This window comes from Triturus cristatus, chromosome 7, assembly GCF_964204655.1.
Source record: "Triturus cristatus chromosome 7, aTriCri1.1, whole genome shotgun sequence".
Lineage (NCBI taxonomy): Eukaryota > Metazoa > Chordata > Amphibia > Caudata > Salamandridae > Triturus > Triturus cristatus.
Genome location: NC_140590.1, coordinates 237,404,791 through 237,422,649, shown reverse-complemented (window position 1 = coordinate 237,422,649; position 17,859 = coordinate 237,404,791). Strand labels below are relative to the sequence as shown.

At 50.7% G+C, this 17,859-nt stretch overlaps 1 protein-coding gene across 7 annotated transcripts in view; it reads left to right on the top strand.

The window, feature by feature from the left end:
* The window catches only part of LOC146809297 (uncharacterized), a 245,255-nt gene that overhangs the window by 184,497 nt on the left and 42,899 nt on the right, over nt 1-17,859 (top strand). For all 7 annotated transcript variants that reach the window (XR_014966391.1, XR_014966390.1, XR_014966392.1 and 4 more), the window contains one exon: nt 10,710-11,012. Coding sequence is in view for 4 of the 7 variants with exons in the window: in XM_085616107.1 (XP_085472233.1) it covers nt 10,710-11,012 (303 nt within the window). In the remaining 3 variants the exon portion in view is untranslated. The remainder of the gene's footprint in view (nt 1-10,709; nt 11,013-17,859) is intronic.

Here is a 17,859-nt window from a genome sequence, read left to right as displayed (position 1 = left end):
GCGCCGGGGGACAACCCCCCGCCACTCGGAAAACAAGCCTATCCACTGTGCGGGTCACCCAGTGTTAGCGATAAGGAGACGCGCTGGCCGGTCCTCTGCCAGCTGGGCAAGCTCCCGCATGGAGTTTCAGCCGTAAATATAAACAACCACGCACCACATTCAAAACCTTGCACAGGGTCTTCGAAGCCCTATGTACCACTAAGAGCAACAACATTCCGCAATCACTGCAAGGGATCTCACTCGTTGCTCCTGGAAACACTCACCCATTGCACGCAGCCCTCACCACTGCTCAAAGAATGCTGAATACAGAGCTGTCCCGAGGGGTGGAGCGCCCATAGACGGAGGGTGGAAAGCGCCGGAACAACGGCCCTCGGCCACCGCAAGTCAGCGATAACTGAAGCCCCCGTTGCTTATGTGCAGACAACACGCACAAGTTGCTCGCAAATCCCCCCCCATAACAAAGGAAGCCAGCTGAATTGTCCCGGCCCCCACAAGAGGAGGGCCGTCGGTTTCGCAGGAAAATAAACGCAACGTCCGGTCAGCATGCATGTTGCGCGCCCTCAGCAAGATCCTCCTAGTCAACTTTGTCAGCACATTAAGGCAGGCACTCCGGAACTTGCCCCACCGCATCCTGAGACACGCTACACAAGCCCCCAAGGCTCGCCGCGCATTGCAATTATATGTGCCATTGGGGGGTGGGGGTGCGGCGTGCACTCGTGGCACCTTCCCCCACGCCTTGTGCCTGCAACTGGTGCCCGCGCACTAGTCTGTTGCTTCCCCAGCATGCTAATTGCTGAGGCGGGGCACCCTGGATCCTGCCGTGCTCAGGAGGGCCCACCCGTTCCTGTGGCATCCTCCCCGCGACCCACTAATGGGGTCCACGACACCGCACAACCCGGCCGTGTTCCTATAGATCCCGCGACCGAGACTAAGGCACCTCCTGCGGCCGCAGCCCATGGCCCGCAACTTTTGCCCCTGCCCAGCTCGCTGACCAGCAACCCACGTGGGCAGACCAAGGAAGCCCTCACATCCTAAAACCCGACCCCTACTACACACGGGGCCTTGGGTCACCAACCACGCCGCTCGACTGTCCCCCCGCACAGCCCTATACTGAAGGGCACAGACTTGAGTGGGAGGGGGTTAACAATACCCCTGCACTTACCGAACAATGCTGATGCGAGGACTCGACAGCGTTAAGCCACCCACGGCAACTCTCCGTAAAGGCCCTGGCAAGACGTGCTGGTCCACCAGTAATGCATGTACTCGGGGACCACAATCTTTGCAACATCTGCTCTTAGGCCCCGCAGTTGCAAATCCCAGCGAGACAGTACAGGCCATAGGCCTTTCCACCCCATGACCGCTGCAAGAGGATCAATCGGCGAAGCAACAGAGCAGCCCAAGAAAGCCTGCGTGCCGGCTGCTGGCCAACTCGCGCACCTCGCCAAGGGCAGGGGGGCAACACCTCCAGGGAAAAACTGTGCCGGCTCTCTGCACGCAGCTGTGGCCAATCTCCTGTACGGTTCATCCCTCCTAGCGATTGGGCCCGATGCGCCGCTACCTGCTCCTTGCTTCAACGCCACCGCCACTCCAGGGTGCTGAATTGGAAAGGGGGGGGCGTGTGAGGAAAAGTAAGGGGAGCTGAAAACGCTCCAATTTAATGCTGCTTTGTTTAAGGTGGTTGCCTGCGCGGCATGAGGCTGAGGAGTCAGTACCCCCTTTACCCTGCCCCGTCTCAATCCCACGCCACAACCCCACGAGCAGGTACCGACACCAGTGGACCTCCTCCCGGGGGCAGGACCAGGGAAAATGCAGCTTCGAGGTCCAACACTGGCATAGCCTAACTTTGTGGGACGGGAGGGGGGGGACTGCTTCCCCCAATGCCGCACTCACCTCGCCTCATGCGCGACTGATCTCACGACCTCAGGACAGCATGTCCAGCAGACGGCGTGTCTGGCGCAAACAGGGCGCCAGAGAGGTGGGGGGAGGTATAAGTACCCTCCCCCGACCTCTCTCCGCCGGAAGTGACGCGCCTAGTGCGCCAAGGCGAATAACTCATTCCTGAGTCCAACCCTTGGCCAGTGCGTGGCGTGTGCCCAAATGGCACTAAAGGGCCTCCCGTTGGGATGGCCTGCAGGGGCCGCAGACAGCTGCAGATTTCATGTTGTGGCGTATATCTCTCTCCATTCCCTAATGAATAGGGTATGGCCAAATTTTACCTCCCTTCTCTTCTGAGCGGGCGAGGTAGAGGGTTCTGTGTGGTTCCGCAATAATTGGTAAATGTTGGCTAGTGTGTGCTTGTTGTCATGTTTTGTGATGAGCTATTTTTAAGGGAATTTGAGGAGGGGTTAGTTTCATCAACAGTTGAGTGACCCAATAATTGTTTGGCTTCCGGCATCTTGAAGTCTTGCTTTAATTGCTCAAAGGAGTTATGCCGGCTGGTTGTAGAAGTCTACTATCCTCTTACAAATCGCTGTTTGCCAGGCTACCTAAGGTGAGCTCCTTGCTGTAGAGGTAAAGTCTAGGTCTCCTATTATCTGGGTCACCGAGGATGGGATCCACTTAGGTCCTGAGGTGAGGTGTCCCTGGGGCCTGGCCCTTTAAAAGTGAGACTTGCTCACATCAAAGTTTAGGCTCACACCCAGCCCCCATTATCTAGCACTTTGCCTGGGTGACCCCTTTGTCTGTCACCTCGTGGTGTACCCCAGAGCGAGACCACTCCTCACATCAAGCTAGAGGAGCTGTGGATATCTCCCACAGATGGAACCCTTTGAGGATACCCAAGGGGAGGAGGACCCCCTGGATGGGCTTTCCTGGGACGATGATTTTTACGATACGGTAGAGTCATCAATCTATAGGTGAGTGTCTGAGGCCATGGTCCCCCTAGAGAAAAGCCACTCGTGCCAAATAGTGCAGGCCTGTGAACGGATGGCGGGGACTCCCACGGGCCCTGCAGGCCCTCCACCGACTGCTGGAACCTAATTGAACCCTCCACCAGCGAAGCGTCCCCACGAAGCAGGAGTAGATCTGGACACCTTTGCCAGTCTGAAACGGGCATTCCTGTCCGTAGACGAAGACCATAGAGACATGGATGAGATCACAGGCCTCTCCCGACCAATGCTCCCTTCTTCTGACCCCCCAGCTACCCTCCCAACTCGGACAATCGGTGGTCGTGCTCGAATATGCTGGACCCAGACGAGATCCTCAACCCGAGATCTTCCGAATGGGCCCCGTCGGAGCAGTACGTGGCTGGCCACATTCAGAAGCCTCTGCAGAAGTACTTGAGCAATTGCCTTGGAGTGAGAGTGCCCGACCCTCCCTTGAGGGCAAGGTGGCAATGACGCCCAATATAGACACACAGATGGCCACCTTCTTGCAAAAGTTTATTAAGGATCCTAAAAAAGGGATGGACAGATCCTGGCAGGCTTTCCAGGATAAGCTGCTGGAGACCCTTGTCCCACTAACAAAGATCCTGGACATGGCGGAAGAGGCTAAGACTTCAGGTCCCCTGATTTCCCCTGATATCCTTCCCACCTGGGCACAGCGCGCGATTGTCTTTTTAGGAAACGTGAACTGCTCGTTATCTACAGAGAGTTGGCGCTCCTTGCTTATTAAGGTACACTCCAAGATGAGAGACTTGGCCGATTCGGAGGCGGCCTTTTTGGGTAACCCTTTATCAAGGAGCTGGGGAGGTTTGTGAATACTTTCACCTCCCTCGGCAAAGGACAGTCCTCCATTAAAAAGGTCTCTCACTCGGGTTTTCTAGGGGGCCAGTCGAGGTAAGGGCCCCCCGGGCCACCGGCCCAATAACCCGCATAATCCCAGGGGACAAGGCTCCAACAAGACCAGGCCAGATTTGGTAGCTTCTACCCCACCAGAGGGCGACGCGGCAGAGGCAGAGGAGCCAAAGGCCGAGGTGCCTTTAACACCGTTGATAGTTTTACCTTCTTACCATGTAAAAGTAGGGTGCCGACTGGAAAAATTTTCCAAGCTTGGACTTCCATCATGGGGGACGCCTACAGATGATCTAAGGGTTCCAAATAGTTTTATGGGACTCCTGTTCAGGCCGAACTCCTGGGTCCCATCCGCTTTTCAGCTGCGTAGTCGGCTCTAGTAGACGACGAGGTGCGGTCCTCCTGGCAAATGCGCTATATCCCCAGCCGTTCCACATCCCAGAGGGTTTATCAGCAACCTCTTCCTGGTGGACAGGCGGACGATGGTCAGCGTCCGGTCATCAACCTACGCAAATTCAACAAGTGTATTGTCTACCGCCACTTCAAAATGGAAGGGATCCACCGCCCACGGGACTAGATGGTGCGTCTCGACCTCATGCACACTTACATCTCGATCTCAATTCTGTCCCACACAGGACAATCCTGCAGTTTTTATGGTGGGGGTATGCCACACTTCCCTTTGGCCTCTGATCCGCACCTTGGTGCTTCATGAAGGTCCTCAAGCCGGTCGTGGAACACCTGAGACCACAGGGGATGTGACTCGTAGACTACTTCGACATCTTGATAATGGCGCAGTGCCCCCACAAGCTAGCTACACAACTTCAGAGAGCGGTCAACCACCTGCAGAACTAGGGCTTTGTAATCAATGAGTCCAAAATAAACCCTTTCTAGTTACCTCCAAAAAGGGGATTTTCCTAGGTTTCTTGATCAACTCCATTGAGGCCTCTCTCAGCCTTCCCTCCTGGAAGGTAACGAAGATCCGGCACTTACTGCGGTGGGCTCAGTCAAACCTCGGATCTCTCTCTGAGGCAGGTGGCTAGCCTGGTAGGCCTCCTCCACTATCCAGACCATCTTTCCAGGGCCCATCCACTACCGCGCTCTTCAGCGCCTGAAGGCGGCACACCTACTCACAGGGCTGTCGTACTCCCAACAGGTGACCCTCTCCATGGAAGCCGGAGAGGAGATCAGCTGGTGGCTAGCCAACATGGAGTCATGGAACGGCTGGGCGAATTTTGGTTCCGCCCCGGACATTGGCATAGGGTCCGACGCCAGCAGGTTAGGCTTGGGTGCCAGGTGTGGCAATTTTGCTACAGGAGAGTTGTGGTCTCCTCACAAACAACGTTTACAAATCAACTGCTTAGAGCTCCTTGCGGGCTCCTTCGCTATCCGGTTTTGGACCAAGGACACAATTCAATCTTGCGTTCTCCTCAAAATGGACAACGTGTCTGCGGTTCGTTACCACCCAGTCGAAGGCTCTCTCAGACGTCGCCTCCAACCTCTGGCAATATTGCCTGGATCGCCAGATCTTGATTGCAGCAGAATACCTTCTGGGTCAGGACAATCAGATATCAGACTTTTAATCTCGCAACGTCTGGGAAGCGAGCCTATGGAAACTGTATGAGGAGATGTTTTCGGACCTCCATGGTAAATGTTTTTTTTTTCCGAAATATCTATTTGCTTCTTGTCTGGACCATCAACTGCCAAGGTTCTTCAGCTAGAGGCCAGAATTCCTGGCTGTGGCCACAGATGCGTTTCTCCAAGACTGGAGGGAGGAGAAGGGGCATGCCTTACCCTGTTCGCCATGATCACTAGAGCCTTGGCACAAGTCGACCGGCAGGTGTCCGAGGTGGTGAGGATCACGCCAATTTGGATGTCGCAAGTCTGGATTCCAGTTCTTCTGGAACTTTCTTGGGATTCTCCAATCCCTCTCCCCCTGTTTCCAGGAATGTTTCTCAGTCCAGCGCAACAACCTCACCCTCTTGTCTTGCAAGGGGCGCTGGCTTTCATGGCATGGCGGATTACCGAGGACGATGGCCGGTCTCTGGCCTTTCAGACGCGGCTGAGAAGTTCATATCCAAGGCCTGGGCAGACAGCACAGTCAAGCGCTATAATCTACTTGGAGAAGATGTTCCCTTTGGTGTCTGCGACTGAGTCTTGATCCCATGACAGCAGATGTGACCCATGTCTTGAATTTTCTGGCCTACCTAGCTGAAGGCAACTTGGCCTACAGATCCATAAATACCCTTCGCTATCTTGGCAGGACACACAGTGATGGATGGGTCCCCAGTAGGGGTACATCCCTTTGTTTGTTGTCTTTTGGGGGGGATAAGGCTTTCCCTTCCCCCGGATCCCAGGTATTCCGCACTCTGAGATGTGAACCAGGTGCTGAACTTTTTTCCTCTCTCCTGGCAACCAAATAGATTCCTATCCAGGAAGAAGCTTTCAGCGAAGCTAGCCATGCTCCTCTGTCTGATCTCTTGCAGACGACTTTCAGATGTCAGAGCTCTGGGCAGCACCAATCGGATATTCCTTCGGTGGTGACCTTCACAGTCTGGAGACGGACCAAATGCGGCACAAGGGTAATCTCATTCCCAGCTTTCCTGGAATCCCTAAAGTTGTGTGTGGTCTCTTGTCTTAGAGCCTATGCGGAGATGTCTGAGGAGTTTCAGCCCATTGGGGAGAGGCAGCTCCTCGTTGCCCTGCACATACCTCACAGAGCTGTATAATCCCCCACAATCGCCTGCTGGGTGAGGTGGCTTATGCAAGAGGCAGGCATTGATCTGCGTTTGTTCGTAGCCCACTCCACACGTGGGGCGATGGCTTTGAAGGCCTTAGCGCTCTGTTGGAAGATATTCTTAACGCTGCATACTGTTCCTCAGACTCGACGTTCAAACGGTTTTACTTCAAACCAGTTTTACACATGGCCCACTTGGTGGTAAGTAAGCTTTAAACTAGCATAATTCTCTCCTCCGGTCATAACAGTTGCAATTCTATTAAGGACGCGGAGGCGAGGATTATCCTTCCCAGGAATTCACGGCACTTGTGGTTGGAGCCCTCCCTAAACTTAGTAACATGATTTGAGTTTCTTGTTTGCTTATTTGCATTGTTGAATGTGTTGCTTCTCTAGATGTTTTGTGATCTTTGCCTTTCGGTATAGGCTTAAACCTTAGCCTTGAAAGGGATCTAATTGGTCCTTTTTAGGTCTCGGGACCATCCGGTCGGCAGACCGGAAGTCCGGAGATTTAATGTCTTTGAGAAGAGGGGCTTGCACCCGCCCCTCTTCTCTCCTGTTCTCCATTGGCTGGCCTCTTAAATGCTGGCCAGCCACTGGAGAAGAGGTCCAGTCACTCCGATTATGCCCCGTCCTTTTCGGATCGGGGGGCGTGTTTTTTGCAACTTTTCTCATTTTCTCCTCCAGCCAATGGCTGGAGGAGAGAAAAGACAAACACGCCCCCGAATCCAAAAAGGACGCTGCGTTTCTCCAAGGCATATCTGCTCTGCCTCGGAGAAAGGCGGTGGTGTCTTCCGGTGCCCTTGTCAGCAATTGTTTGGTTTGTGATTTTTAATGGCTTTGTTTAAAACTTTGTGGTTCGGCTGGCTTTAACCAGCGGCTGAAAGGAGTGTCAGCACTTCTATCCGTTGACTGCATTTCGCACATGTGCACCGTGAACCACTTTAAAAAGCTTCCACTCACCCGACATTAAGAAACTTTTAAAGCATATATTTTAATGTATATTTTAATGGTGCTATGTATCGCGTTTTATTGGCACATGGTTATGGTTTTAACTAAAACGAACTTTATTCGGATTCTGATTGTTCAGTAGTTCTCAGAGTGTGTCCCTCGGCTTGTTCTGTGTGGAGTCCGGCAGGTAAGGCCTCTTGTTCTTCTGTCCTTTCGGTTCCTTCTGTCCCTCACATCCCACCGTTTCCTGTTGTCCCCACATCCTTGCGCTCCCCTTCCTTCTATCTCCCACGTCATCGCCTCGCCCCCTTCCCCCGACCCGCCGCGAGCTGCTGTGGTTACACTACTCCACGAGCCCCCGGGGGCGCTGGCACAGATGCTTAATTGACTCCCTGTGGTATTCCTCACGTGGCGCAGTTTGTTTGCTAGCATTTTCCGAGCCCCCTCTCAGGGGAAGCGACCAACAGGGACAGCCAGGGTGAAACCGAGACATTCACCGAGAGAAGAGCCTTCGGGTTATACGTTTATGCCCAGGAAGGTGGGGGATATTTGTCTTTGCCTAACTTAAAACGTCATCGCATTTTAGTTCACAGAATACAAACAGCAACGCTCATGCCATGCACACAGCCGGTATGCTCCATCCAATCTTTCCGTAGTTCTGAGGCAACTTCTGCGATAAGAAACTTTTAAAGCATATATTTTAATGTATATTTTAATGGTGCTATGTATCGCGTTTTATTGGCACATGGTTATGGTTTTAACTAAAACGAACTTTATTCGGATTCTGATTGTTCCGTAGTTCTCAGAGTGTGTGTGAATATGGGACGGCCAGGCAACTGGAGACCGGCTTCCAAACTTGCGTGGTAGTCATGTCTAATAAATGACGTTGATAATCGAGTGCAGTGCGTTCCGACAACTGATCATGTGATAAAAGCAGTTCGGGTTTTATGCATGATAAGCTTTTAGGCTGCCACAACCGAGTTTCTGCATAGAATTGCTTTTTTATTCTAGTATCCTACCACTAGGAGACCACTGACCGTACTTCTGCGGCAGAATGCAGTATTAGTGCCTGCCTTTAAATCTGCAGCAATGACCGGGGTAGGCCAAGATAAAGAGGCAGGAAGAGGAGTTGGCCTAACGGCTAAGGCGATCGACCTCGGACCTGGGGAACTGGGTTTGAGTCTCGGCAGTGACGCTGAACAGCCTGTGATTCTGGGCAAATCACTTAATCTTCCCCGTGCCTAACAAAGAATGATTGTGTGTCCTAATGTAACGTAACCGGTGTTATGTAAGGCGCTCTGATACCTGATTGGATTCGGGTCAAGTTCGCGCTATATAAAAACTCAGCAAAAAAACAAAAGGGTCCCTGGTATCTAAAATAAAGTTTTTGGCTGACATGGAGGTGTGAGAACATAAGGGAAACACGAGGCAGACTGATTCACTCTTGCACTGTCAGGGCACCAACTACCAAGTGCTTTACGCTCGCCCTCGCATATGGAAGGTGGCAGACTGGCTTGGGTCCGAGCCATAACCAGACTGGGACGTGGGACATGAACCCCCGTTCAAAATTCTACTTTCCTCAACCCTGCAGAATAGGTGGAATCTGGGACGTTGCAAAATCCCTTAGTTACTGCTCAGGCGCAAGCTTTTCCACTTCCTTGGTAATAGGCTGCATTTGTTCAGCACTAGGCAGTAACCTACCTTAAAAAGAACAAGCATTTACAATGCAACGGTCTCTGCATTGTTAAAGTTAGAGCTATTGGCATTGCTCATGACATTGATTTTGTTTATGTTTTTGTTTTTAAAACATGTAGAGAAACGTCATTGTTATTTACAATGTCAATAGCTTAATCAGTGGGTGTGTAGGTGGCTCTGTGTGTGGGTGCAAATGAAATAGATCTCGCATTTGAGAGTGATTAAGCTATTGACATTGTAAATAACAATGGCGTTTTTTTAAATGTCTTAAAAACATAAACAAAAATAATGTCATGAGCAATGCCAATAGCTCTAACTTTACCAATGCCGAGACCATTGCATTGTAAATGCTTGTTGTTGTAGGGATGGATGCAAATAAACATGATGCGTAAATGGACGGCTGTGTCTGGTCTCGCACAACGAAAGAGGATGAGTGGACAGTGCTGATGGACTATAAACCTGATTGGAAATACCGGATTGGTTGGAGAAAGAGCCTATCATCTTGTTGGCCGCTATTGTTTTTTGTTGTTGACATTCCCAAGGTCTCATGGGAATTGTAGTTTGTTGAAGTTGGTTTTAAAATGGCTGCTGTTTATTAAAGTGGAGAAAGATGAGCATAATCCTCTCCTCCTTGTCTATAATATAATTGAAACTTTTTGTTACAATAGCTAGGAAGTTTTCATTACTACACTGAAACGGGGGCATACGTTGTCTGACTAGTGGTCAGTGATGGAAGGACCCACCACATCATCCTTTTCTATATATCCCAGAGTAGATATATCAGATATGCTGTGGGTGAAATTATCATTGTATTGTCGAAGGCTGCCTTTCTACTACCCATGTGTGACACCTGCAGATTTGAGGTGAAGGAGTAACACTGTTGCATTTATTATCAGATTGTCCAAAAGTAAAACCATTCCGGTTTGGAGCTGCTGCAATTTACTAGAATAACCAGTTTTTGCAATAGTAGAAGGATATGGTTCCTGTGCAAATGTTGATGAGAGAGTGTGATGTGACCATGATAATCTCTGACAGGCTCCTCACCCATCTAGTTGTAACAAGGTTTGCCATATGTAGGTGCTGGCCCATTAAGAGAGTGACCAAAGGAAGCCTGTAGGTTGTTAGAGGATGTGAAGTAATATCTGCCATGAAGGTTTTAGTGTCCTCAAAACCTAACAATATTTTTTGTGCATTAACGAAGAACAGCCTGGAATGCAAGACTTTGCAAATGTATCTGGGTCAGTATTGTCTAGTAACAGTGTGAAGTTAAATTGCTACTTTTTAATACAGTATTTGTTTTTTCACTAATTTTAAAAAATGTGATGGTGTAATTTGCGCAAATTCAGTTGTACTCAAAAGGCCTTGTTCATTAATTGTTAATGGTATTCTCGCAAAAAAAGTCTCAATAAAAATAATGAACCTTCATAATTCAGTGTATTCCTGGTAATAAAATCCAAGCATCCTAGTCGATGGAAAGTGTTTGAATACCAGTGGGGTGTAAAAAAGGGCACAAAGGCAGCAGAGTCTCTTAACATATTAATCTGTAAATGCTTTTCATTCTAAATATTTCTACTAAAGAGTGTTTTCTTTTTCTTGGGCAGGCAGTGCAGCGGAAGAACCTTTGATTATACTGCAGCTAGAAGACGTGCAGCCAGACAGCGTTACTCAGTGTGGCGAAGCACGAGGGGAAGGCGGAAACAGCTCTACAGAATTTGTGATTATGGGCCATGAACATTTAAGAGGGGTTGATGAAGGGAGCAAAGTATTTCAGGAGTCTCCTGAGAACTCGATGATGGAAGAAGAGGAAGAATTACCTGAATCTGACGATGAGGAGAAGATTGAGCCTACATCACCAGCTGGGATAATCGTCACGTCAGCAGGATTGGGAATTAAATATGTTTCAGGTAAATCCATTTCGAACACCTTCAGAGAATCCTGGTACATACATTACACATTCAGAGTATAAAGGACAGAATAATGAAAAAAATGAAAGGAAAAATATGGGTTGCTATGACTCTTACTGACTCAAGCAGCTCAGTCACAGAGGGAGGGTGTTTGGGTAGCAAACGTCTAATTACTAGAGTATTGCACAGTTTATTTTGGCGTTTGGGGGGGATGTGTGTGTGCGGGGGGGGGGTGAGTGGGTGCAGGCAAGCCTGGTTCCGTCGCTGTATTGCAGAGGTCTAGAGGGCGTCGTCTTAAACCGTGCCCACATTTATTGATCAGGCATAGTATTTTAAAGCTACAGCTTGATGAAATGGCAAACACTGCCAAGACCTCATCAGATGGGCAAAGGACCCTATTAGATAAGCCAGAGACCAGACCACTGTTGCATCCTGCGCAGCTTGATGTCTTTGGAGCTGATATGCCGAGATACCACAAATCTTGGTTGGCAATTACCCCACTCCCCCTCCTCCACCACCCCTACACACACACACACACACACCTTATGATGGACTGCTTGCAGGGATAATGGAAGAATGTACTTAAGATCCCTGTACCTAAAACCAACTTTCAAATGTTCTGGACATTAAGACTCAAGTCTATAGAGGACTCTTGGGTTCTTTACCTTTTTTTTTTTTTTTGTGTTGCTTAACTAGCGCTTTAGCCAAATTGGATTAGACGGGTGGGTGGCACTTTGGAATGTATTTAAAATGTACAGTGCCTAAAAGCAGTATCTCTATTGTTATGGCATTTATCCTTGAACCTCTGATTTCCATCTTGTATCGTACTAATGCCAATATTGGTAGTACCGTAAAAAAAACTCTCTAGGAACCATTGACGTGTGAAAACATTTGAGTATTGTCCTCATGATAATTCTAGCTTGCTTCAGTATGTTCATTAGCAGTTGCCGCATGGTGCTGCTGATCACAAACAAATAACAATACCGCTCTAGTGGCCTCCCTGGGACCTACGGAGGTGAAGCCGAGCTTGTTTGATCGGGATGGATGGGCAGCTGACCTTTTTAGGTCGAGCCTAGAGGCAGCGCGCATGCATTGCTCTGGAATACTTGTTGTAGTGGAGTATGAAATAGAAGCCCGCCCACTCTCCGCCCATATTTGTAATTGTCTTGTGTCATTTTCCTTAATAAATGCTGGCTTCTGATTCGTAAAGAGGCTTGTTAGTCCCTCCTTAGTACCACCTTGACTTCATTTGTAACCTCCTATGGTGACTGGCCCGTTTACTTCGGTTGACCCTGCCCGCAGGTAGGTCGCCCCCCCCAGCCGACACACGGTCCTCCTGTGACGCTGCCCCCGCTGTCGTCTTGCTCCCGCTGCCTGCCTCGTGTTGAGTGAGTCCTCCTTGGTCTCTCACTGGTAGCCTGTTCCTTTTCCTTCGTTTCTCTGCTGTTGGACCTTGTGCCCCTTCCCTCATTTTGCTATCTGTGCCCCTTCTCCCCCGTTTTAGAGTGTGCCCCCTCACTTGTTGCCTGGTTTCATTCCCTTGTATTTCCGCCGTTTCCTCTCTGTGCCCCTCTTCCCCTGTTTTGCCTTCTGTGTCCCATTTCTCCCCCCTCTTCCTCCGTGCCATTTTCCCGCCGCTTGTTCCCTGCGGCCCGCCCCCCCGCTGTCCCATTCGCCACCCCTCTCCCGCCTCCCAGCTGCTCCGCCCTCCCACAGCCCCTCATATGGAAGCCGCGCGCGCAGGGGGCGTGCCGAAGGCGCGCCAAAGCCAAGCCCGTCCGCGCCTGTACCGCGCCCAGTGCCAGAACCCCTGGCCCTCGCCGGAGCCAGAGAACCCGACTGAGCTACGACTCCGCCGCCCTCAACGCACTCAACACCGGACGACCACCCGCCTGCCACCGAGCCACCCCTAAGCGCACCCACGGACCCTTCACCTGCCTAGCCTGCAAATTCACCTGCCTCCGTACCTGCACCCCACCCACCGGACCCAACAACAGCCCCACCTCAAGTGCATCCTCCTCAACACCCACTCCGTCCACAAGCACGCCATCGAACTCTCGGACCTCCTCGACACAACACCAGATGTCGCCTTCCTCACGGAAACCTGGATGAACGCCTCCTCAGCCCCCGACATCGCCATAGCCTTCCCGGACGGCTACAAAATCACCCGGAAGGACCGCACCAACCGAACCGGAGGAGGAATCACCATCATCTACAGGAACACCATCAACATCACGACCAACGCTGAACACCTACACTTCCAGATCCACACCAACCCCAAAACCACACTCAGAGGAACCCTCATCTACAGACCCCCGGGCCCACGCACACAATTCAGCGAAACCATCGCCGATTTCATCAGCCCACACGCCCTAGCCTCACCCGAATACATCCTCCTAGGGGACCTGAACTTCCACTTGGAGAACAAGAACGACAACAACACCACCACCCTGCTCGACAACCTCGCCAACCTCGGACTCAAGCAACTGGTGAACACCCCCACCCACTACGCCGGCCACACGCTCGACCCCCATCTTCTCGCCAGCAACCACGTCTCCTTCAGCCACTCCACCGGACTACACTGGATTGACCACAGCTGCATCCATTTCACCTTCAAGAAGACTACTTCCCAACACCACACGCAACAGATCCCCTGCAGATACTGGAGCAAAGTCACCACAGACCAGCTAACCACATCGCTGAGCCAGAACCCACCAGTCGACACCCCAGACACCAACAACGCAGCCCAGAACCTCGCACAGTGGATCACCAACTGCGCCGACGACCTCGCTCCTCTTAAGAATCCCCCAGGCAAGACCATCAACAGGAAAACCACATGGTTCACCGACGCCCTCAAAGACTCAAAGAAATCCTGCCGAACCCTCGAAAAAGCCTGGCGCCACGAACGGACGACAGAAAATACAAGAACGCCACCCGCGAACACCACCAGCTGATCCGCACCACCAAAAGGACATCGTTCAAAGAGTGGCTGGACAACCGCACCAACAACAGCAAAGAACTCTTAAACATCGTTAAGGAGCTCTCCAACCCCAGCACCAGCAACAATGACATCGCACCGTCGCAAGATCTCTGCAACTCCCTCGCCACATTCTTCTACCGCAAGATCGCAGACATACACGACAGCTTCAGCACCCAGACCCCGCCTCCAGCCACCGAACCAACAATCACACCCACCACCCTCAGCACTGAAGACACCACCCACGTCATGAACTCCATCCACTCTGGCTCTCCCTTGGACCCATGCCCTCACCACATCTTCAACAAAGCCGATGCCATCATCGCACCCCACCTCCGGAACATCATTAACAACTCCTTCGCGTCAGCCACCTTCCCAGAAAGCTGGAAGTACGCAGAGATCAACACCCTTCTAAAGAAACCCACAGCCAACCCAAAAGACCTCAAGAACTTCCGCCCCATCTCTCTCCTTCCCTTCCCGGCTAAAGTCATCGAGAAGACCGTCAACAAACAACTGACTGCATTCCTCGAAGCAAACCACGCACTCGACCCATCCCAATCCGGATTTCGAGCCAACCACAGCACCGAGACCGCCCTCATCGCAGCCAAACATCCCTCATGATGACCAAACAAGTCAACACCATCTCATCTTCATGTTTCAACACCCTGCGCATGCTCCGAAAGATCTTTTGGCGGATCCCCACCGAAACCAGAAAGACGGTCACCCAGGCCCTCGTCACCAGCCGACTGGACTATGGGAACGCCCTGTACGCAGGAACCACAGCCAAACTCCAGAAACGACTGCAGCGAATACAGAACGCCTCTGCACGACTCATCCTCAACATCCCTCGCCACAGCCACATAACTCCCCACCTGAGAAACCTGCACTGGCTCCCCGTCAGCAAGAGGGTCACGTTCAGGCTCCTCACCCACGCACACAAAGCGCTCCATGACATGAGCCCCGAATACCTCAACAGCCGCCTCTCATTCTACACTCCCACCCACCAGCTCCGCTCCGCCAGCCTCGCCCTCGCCATCGTCCCACGGATCCGCAAAACCACAACCGGAGGAAGATCGTTCTCCTACCTGGCCGCCAAGACTTGGAACTCCCTCCCCGCACACCTTCGACTGACCCAGGACCATCTCACCTTCAGGAAGCACCTCAAGACCTGGCTATTCGAGCAGTAAACGACAATCCCCCCCCCTCCCCCCCTTCAGCGCCTTGAGACCCTCACGGGTGAGTAGCACGCTCTATAAATGTATTGATTGATTGATTGGTTGTTACATGATATGCCTTCTTAAGCCTGTGAGCACTACTTTCATTAACGAGTTTCTCTTACTGCAGGCAGCACATGGGCGCCTGCTTTCAATACCAACACAGGCGCCGGCTTTCACTTTAACCCGGGCGCCCGGGATTATCTCAATCCCCCACCCACCCAGTCGCTGCTTAATCTTGCTACCTCGCCCTCATGTCTGTTTCTTTCCCTCCCCCAACAACCAGACCTATAGCCTTGCCTCCTCCACCAGACCGTCTTTTCTCTTTGCGTCAATACTGTGTACATACTTGCGTCAATACTGTTACCGCCTGGTAACTGCTCTTCCTTCATGGAGGAACTCACCGACTTCATTAGTGACCAATATTCTCAAAGCGACAGGCAGAGCTTCCTAGGTGACTTCAATCTCCACTGGGGCTCCGAGGAAGACTCGGCTACCAACAAGCTAGTAACCTTTCTCTCAGCTAACGATCTTGTCCAACACTGCTCGGATATTACACACGCCAAGAGCTCAATTCTGGACCTTGTTATTTCTAAATCGGACCAGCTCACCATTTCTCCCCCTATCCATGTAAACTGGTCAGACCATTTCCTCATTCCCTTCCGTTTTCACCTTTCACATGTTATTACTCTCGTCCAACCTAAAACGGCTTCTACCTGGTTCCGCAACACTAAAAACATTGATCTTGAGACTGTGTGGTTCTGCTATGCGTTCACTTCCTAGTCTAGACCCCTGTGCGGATGTCCACGATCTCACCCCCCATTGCCTCTCAATCCTTGCAGTCGAAATCGACAATGTCGCTCCACTCCAAAGCAAAAGGAAAAGACCCACCCCCTCAGCACCTTTGTTCAATAAAGCTCTATGACGAAAGGAAAAACCTTATAATCTTGGAGAAACATTGGAGACAATCTCCACCCACCTCCAATCTCTCTCTTTTACGTTCGGCAAGATCCAAATACCACAAGCACATCTTCCTTGAAAAAACATCACATTTCAGATCCCTCCTCGACTCAGCTAAAAACAGACCCAAAAAACTTTTCGACCTCATCATAAACCCAAACTGCTCTCCCCAAACCATCAAACCTGAAGATGCCTCAAAGAAAGCAACTGAATTCGCTATATTCTTTGATGAAAAGGTCAAAAAATACTGGTGGATCAGGTCACCTACCCCACCCCCTTTGAGGAGCGAAAATCCTTAGTCACTTGGCAGAACTTTGCCGCCATCTCGGAAGATGACCTCCTCAAATGCATCCTCGAAACCAAACCCTCCATCCTTTCTTCTGACCCCATCCCTAGTGTCATCGCCATTGATTTCTATACCAATACTCTCTCTAATTGGACCAGGCTAGTTAATCTCTTCCTCAGTCAAGGATCCCTCCCAACTATGCTTAAAACAGGACAGGTTACCCCCTTCTAAAGAAAAAACCTCCGCAGATACGAACGACCTCAATAACTTCCGCCCCATCACCAATCTCCCTTTTCTTTCAAAAATCACAGAAAAATGTGTTGCAAAACAACTTTCCCAACACATTATGGACAATAATCTCCTTGACGTGTTCCAGTCTGGCTTTATTCAAAATTGCAGCACTGAAACAGCCCTGCTGCAAGTGATCGATGATGCGCTGCATATACTTGATTCGGGGGAATCGTGACTTCTGATTCTTCTTGACCTCTCGGCAGCCTTTGACACTGTTAATCACAACACTCTCCTTAACACTCTTTATCAGAGAATGGGCATGGAAGGGACAGTGCTTAAATGGTTTGCCTCATTCCTCTCGGACAGATCCCAAATGACCAAGATTGCGAACAGTCTATCGTCTCCACTGGTGGTTGGTCAAGGAGTCCCTCAAGGTTCTATCCTTGCACCCACTCTGTTTAATCTCTATCTGGAACCATTAGGGAACCTCCTAAGCAAATCTGGAATCCTCTACCATCTCTATGCGGATGACACCCAAATCTACCTCAAGGTGTCTTCCTCACAAGATGTCTCACTACTCAACTCTGCTCTCAACTCTATTCACAACTGGATGTTAGTTCACCAACTCATTCTCAATCCCTCCAAAACTGAATTCCTCCTCCTATCTACCTCTCTCTTTCCCCTCCTCCTGTTCAATCATGGATGGATCAGCTGATTTTACTCAACAGTAAACCCATCATTGTTGACTCCGCTAAATCCCTAGGTGTCATACTTGACAAAAGACTCAACCTAATCACACACATCAACTCCATTGCCAAGAATGCACGTTATCAGCTGCGCCTTCTGTGGGGGATTCATCGGTTCTTCCCGGAGAAAGACCTAAAAACCTTGCTCCATTCGCTAGTTCTCTCTGGACTGGATTATTGTAATTCTCTTCTGACTGGCCTTCCCAAATCTCATCTCTCCCCCCTCAAATCCGTCCTCCATTCAGTAGCTCGCTTCATCTCAGGGTCCAGACGAAGTGACCACATCACTCCTATCCTGTCTTCTCTCCGATGGCTTCCCATCAAGGCAAGAGCTATTTACAAAACGGCTTGCATCACCCACAAAGCCTTGCACACTTCCTCCCCTCGCTATCGGACGAATAAACTGAAATTGTCTGGAGGCTTGAGACCTTCT